At 42.8% G+C, this 6,000-nt stretch overlaps 1 protein-coding gene across 1 annotated transcript in view; it reads right to left on the minus strand.

Moving 5' to 3' along the window:
* LOC130386050 (SAM and SH3 domain-containing protein 1-like) overlaps nt 1–5,793 on the minus strand; it is a 10,593-nt gene extending 4,800 nt beyond the window's left edge. The window contains exons 1-6 of the mRNA XM_056594833.1: nt 5,725–5,793; nt 2,907–3,011; nt 1,620–1,757; nt 1,225–1,265; nt 1,043–1,077; nt 830–900 (exon numbers count right to left, since the gene is read on the minus strand). Of these exons, the coding sequence (XP_056450808.1) occupies nt 830–900; nt 1,043–1,077; nt 1,225–1,265; nt 1,620–1,757; nt 2,907–2,930 (309 nt within the window). The 5' untranslated portion in view covers nt 2,931–3,011; nt 5,725–5,793. The remainder of the gene's footprint in view (nt 1–829; nt 901–1,042; nt 1,078–1,224; nt 1,266–1,619; nt 1,758–2,906; nt 3,012–5,724) is intronic.
* Nucleotides 5,794–6,000: the final 207 nt, after the last annotated feature.

Genomic DNA, 6,000 nt, shown 5'->3' on the forward strand with positions numbered 1-6,000 from the left:
ATTGGGTTTAAGCATCCAGGTCAATCTAACCCCAACATGTGCCCATATGCCATTTCATTAGCGCATGAACAAACTGTACACAACACAAATCAAGTGTCCTGGACAGCACTAAACTCATAGAAAGAGGCTTAAAGTGCATAGTCAATCTGATCTGGCTGAGACACACAAACACACGCACAAACACGCACACACACACACACGCACGCACGCACGCACACACACACACACACGCATGCACACGCACACACACACACACACACACACACACACACACACACACACACACACACACACACACACACACACACACACACACACACACACACACACACACACACACAGCCTGTCACATTTAGCTCACGTCTACATTTCTTCCTGATCCCTGCAAAGGGCGGCCGGACCAAGCGGCTGCCAGGCTCCTGATTTATTGGGCCTGAAGATGCCATAAAAGAAATGTGACACCGAAAAGAATGTATGATATTAATATTGATCGGATGGATTTTTTTGCCCCTCACACACAACCTGCCAAAGATAAATTAAATGACTCATGTGTTTTGGAAGAAGTTTTAGACCTCGGTCCAACTTTTATTTCTTTAGAACCGATATTGTTAATTTGCTCTTTGGTCTCAGTGGCTAATGACCCAGACTGGAGTGAACTCAAAGTGAGATCTGTATTCAGGGGGTCGACAGGATTCAGTAGACAAGCTGAATCACACTGAGCTCTGGTAGAGTGCTGATGCTACAGAGAGAGGTAGAGAGTTTCTGCGTTGCCATGGAGAAGCTGCTGGTGACGACTCAGAGATAATGAGAATATGATATGGAGTTTTACCTGAGTTGGCAGGTCTCTGTCTGCTCCTCCAGAGACCAGTTCTACAGTGTTATCATCCCCTTCTCCACTGTCTGAAAGGTTTCAACACAGTCAAGGTGTCATTTGATAGAGCTGACTATCAGATTTTGAAAATTCAATCCAAATATGATACTGTGTGTTGTCTTCCAAACAAAATCAAATCATCGTGGAATGGCTGAGATGAATTAAACAAACCTTTATGTTCCAAGGCTGAATGTGGATTGTGTGATCTGGAAATTATTGACAAATGGTGTGAAATGTCACTTTTAAAATAATAAAATGTTCCATTCAATTATGAACGCAAGGCCACAAGAAGTGCATCAGTGGGCATTAGTAATTATTATTCTAAATCAACATTTCAGTGTCTCTTCTCATACCTCCTGTTCTGTATTTTTTGTTTGGCTGGAGAGAGATGAATCTGGGATACATCATGGAAACAACGGGAGGGAGGGAGGAAGGAAGCAAGCAGGAAAATAAGTCAGGAAGGAAAGAAAAGGAAAAGAAGATTTGATCGTACATTTGACCAGTTCGTCCTCTCAAGAAGGCTTCAGAATAGAGGTGACGTTGTGGGTTAACAATAATAAATAATCAAATATCAAACCTTTGCTTGATCATTTAAATCAATAAAATGTTTTGTGATACTATTGTAATACAATATTATAACATAACCTGTGTACAATATAACAATATAACACTGATCTTTTTCCACATCATACTTGACTCCCACAGTGCAGTGTGGGTACACAGCCTCTTGTGAAGAGAGCTAACTTACAGAGCTGATGCATGGGTCCGATCCGCCCCAGTCTGGTGTCCGCCTCAGCACGGCAGGGCTGTAGCTAGACCCGGGGAGGACTCCCTGGATGCACTGGTTGTGGTATGGAGGCTCATAGATGTTGTCTGTGGAGCCGTCCTGGACAACAAGGAATCAACAAGGATTTCAAAGTTGAAACCTCGGTTTGCATCACTGGACCTTTATAAAATACGTAATATATTAATCTTTCAGCGTGGCTTGGAATTAATGAGTTATGTAACTACAAGGCCTATATAGTGATGTAATTATCTAACTCAGTGAACCATGGCGAATCCAACATTCATAATCAATGCTTTGGGGTGTGATTCAGGCTTCAGGCATCAGTTAGAGAAAACCGGTCAGACACTTAAAGGTGGGACGGCTGGTCGCGTGAGACTGCAACCGGGCTACTTGGTAAGCTGCTAAACCCCCAGCCTCCCATCTCCCGGACACGCTGCACATTGTCAACACACAGCCTGTGTGTTATCAGATGACCTCCTTCTCATTCATAGGGCACTGGCCTCCCTTTGTTGTTCTGTGGCCAAGCCACGTGCTTACTTACTAAAGGCAACATACCAGGAGAAACCAATACAAATCCAACATCACACATTTCTTATTTCCTGTACGATATCTACTCTAAAAACGATTGGGGGGGATGGAATTCAACAAAACATCAACAACAAATAAAAATAATAGACCACTGATTAGGAATGTGGTTACGAAGCATTCAACCAAAAGATGGCTTGATGCACAATGATGGATAGCATTTGAGTAAATAAACTAATAATTACGGAATACATTCTCAACGCCATATTGATTAATTTGATCCAAAGGAGATAAACAAATTAACAACAAAATTGCTTTGGTTTCTAATGGGATTTTACCCAGCAAAGCAAAGCCCTTTAGAAACACAGCTTTCCATGACCCTAAATAGGTACCACTATGTTAAACTAGTGATTACCAGAGCCTGTTAAGTCAATGTCCAGCACATCATGTGTCTGCACAGTTGATCATGGAGATGTACTTTCACTCAGTAATGATTGTAGCAAAGGGATTCTTATGGAGATAAAAGACAAAATATTCTGCTTCTATTTCTAATTTCCCACCAGAACCTACATAATGTTTCACCATTAATAAAATCATCAGATCCATTCTCCACTCTATAACATTGGAAATCCCCAAGCTGTTTCTTTGGCTTAAACAAACAAACAAGCAAGACAAACAGAGCTGGGAAGTGGAAAGCATTAAAAATCAGAGCTAGGATCCTACCAGCGTGAAGCAGAAGAGGTTCATGCCTGAAGCCCAGTGCCCGTCGTTGTGGTTGTTGTTGTCGCCAGACAACACGACCAACAGAGCAGCCGAATGGCGCGGCCTCTGCGATAGACAACAAACACACTTTCACCCACCCACTGGAGGCTCACACAAAGACCCACACGCCCTCACACCCTGCGGCCGCACGCGCAGCCCCCCTCCCCTTACTCCCTCTACCACCCAGTGGCTTAATCCTGGTTCGAAATCCCTTGCATAATCCAATAGATGAGGTAGAAGACAGAGCAGAGCAGAGGGCCAGGCCACCCCATAATATCACTCTTTAACACGCAGTGCAGACAATGGGCCCAACAAGGCAGGGACACGCATGCTCCTTGGTTTATTACTGTGTACATAGAATGAACTCAATACAGAGACAGAGGGGCTGGTAGAGACTCATTAAAGGAGGCAAGTGGCTAAAGTCTTTGGTCATATATTGCAAAAATAAAACACACAAATACAACAATTGGCCGAGTCATCTTTGAACATGGGCTTTTGAACAAACTTAATTTCTCTGTATTTGTGTAATGTTTTGGATTTGATGAGGAAATATTTGTCATTATTAGGAGGAATTGCTGTGTTTGAAAGTGCCAAAACGTTCCTCATGAGAGATAAGGCAAAGTTTTTCCACATCTTGTATAAGAAATGCTGTGGCTGATAATTTTTTTTTTATTATTAGCATAGGTTACAGTATATTTTAGTCACTTTACGTTTTACAAGACTACACCTCTTGTGAGTCCTCTCAAAATGTTATTGGCAATGAAAAAATCCCTGATGTATAAGCCCTATTAAAAATGGGCAGCAGGACATTTGTATCCCTATTAAAATTGTAAAATATTGGTAATTGTGAAATATCTCAACGACGGTAGTACCAAGGTACAACATAGCTCAACATTTATTTCAGGCTCTAGGCTACATTATTTTAATATGCTATGCTTTGAAGGTATTTCCTGGATTTCCCTGTTGAATTGGGTCAGTTTTGAGAGATTTAGCCCAAAAGCCTGTCTCTGATGTCACTGAAAAAGGGTATTCATACTGCAGCCCAGGGCTCGCCAAAATATGCGACAATTGCATAATTAAATCTTTTCATATTTTATTTGTTGGTTTGCCTTTTTGTTTGTGTTTGATTAATTATTTGTTATTGTTTTTTGTTCACTGACAGTGAAAGTAAAGTAAGTAAATAATCGTATTGTTAAAAAAAAACACGTTTGGGCAGTGTCCTCTACTGGATGAATAAAGACGCTACACTGCCCAAAACGTCCTCAATTAATAGGCCTATAAGTTGTGTTTCTCGGTTGTTTAAAGATCTCCAAGTGAATCCCTTTATTGCCTCCTAGGCTAAAAATAATACCGCCCGAATGTAATCTCCTATGGACCTAATATAAATGTCATCATGGTTTGGTTGAAATAACCCCACTCAATAACATTGACAAGAGGGTTTTGTAAAAGGCCTTTAGTTTACTCTAATTTAGCCATTCATAAGATCTGTGGCTCGTATTTCAGAGTATTTTTTAACTATGTGTATTTACAATACTGGTAAGGGGGATGGGGAATCCTGCACTCATACTTATTAATAGAGGGATGGCTATTTTATTACAGTACTCAAGATGGCAGTGTCTCACCTAACTAACTGCCTCTGGACCCGTCGACTCTCTTGGAGATGTCTTCACGTCCACATCACACGTTCAGTTTGTTAGTGGGCATACCGTAAAATAACCTCACTTAGATATGACCTTCCCTCCCTGAAAACTCGACTTGCCAAGTCATCAAATCATGTAGTACATTTTTATGCAACCTCATTTTAAATCCCTAATATAATACGTTTAATGCCCGGTGACTGCTTGGAAATATAGCAACCTGGGGATCGTTGTCTTTATATTCCTTTGGAAAGACTAATCTGAGATCTAGGGTTCCGGAGCTAACAAGCACAAGGCAAGGTTATTATTCCTCTTGTGGGTGGCGTTTTGCGAAAAGAACACATAAGATGCATTTGGTATGTGGGCTGGCCTGTCTATTATTGGTAAGCATAGGCCTTGCATTAAGATAGTCTATCCATCTATGCAATGCCGCTGGGGCTAAATAAAAAAAAAAAATAGGGATTCGACGCACGGCGCGTCGGAGGAGGAGTGATCGGACTCTTGTATGAGGCCGAGTCTTTGGCAACAACATGAGAACAACCGTCATTATTTACTCCGACGTGTTCATCAGAACCGGGGGTTCCGGTCAGCACCTATGACCCCGCACGCCCACCTCCTCTGGTCTGCCCGGCATTCCTGCGGCCACCTCTGACCCCGGTTCTCGCCCAATCTGAGCCCCAGAGGTGATGACCTTTTCGACGTTTGACACTGCAGAGTCAAAAAGTGAAACAGTTTTTCCCCTTGGAATGAGTGACCTCTCGTACCCTTCCCCACCCTCCCCCTTCTCGTCCAGCAGAGGTATGTGAGCACTTTGACCCCGGTCGACCTTTCATTAGCGCTTCCTTTTATTACACTGCCCCTCTCGTCCCGATTGCTTCGTCAGCATGTCATGGCGGGTGGTTAGCTTGAAAGAGAGAGGGGGTGGAGGGGGTTGGAAATAAAGACGCGCGAGAGAGGAGAGAAAGGCGAGGGAAAGGTAGAAGAAAACGAGGCAGAGAGACAGTAAAACTGAGGACGATAGAGAAAGGACGAAAAAATAACGGGGCTAGGTAGAGGAAGATAGGGGAGGATGTAATAAGGGAAGAGATAGCGCGGAGGGGAAGATAGATTGGCAGCATCTGCTGCGTTGACTAAAATGTCACCTTTAAATGGCTTCCCTGTCCTTGATGCTGGACCGTATCTGATCCCGGTTCTCCTTGGGAGTTGTAGTCCTGTCAGTCCTGCCGCTTTATGTAAGAGCCACACACACACACACACATAGGCGAACGTGCGCGCACACGCACACACGCGCTATCCAGCCTATATATCCTAGATAAGCGTTATGCAAATGTAGGATTTTACTTATGGGAGTTCTGGTGAAATTGACCATTTATATGTTACGCTAAAGGTCACTTTGATATGGATGAATAAAATTGCAT

The sequence above is a fragment of the Gadus chalcogrammus genome, chromosome 7, assembly GCF_026213295.1.
Source record: "Gadus chalcogrammus isolate NIFS_2021 chromosome 7, NIFS_Gcha_1.0, whole genome shotgun sequence".
Taxonomy (NCBI): domain Eukaryota; kingdom Metazoa; phylum Chordata; class Actinopteri; order Gadiformes; family Gadidae; genus Gadus; species Gadus chalcogrammus.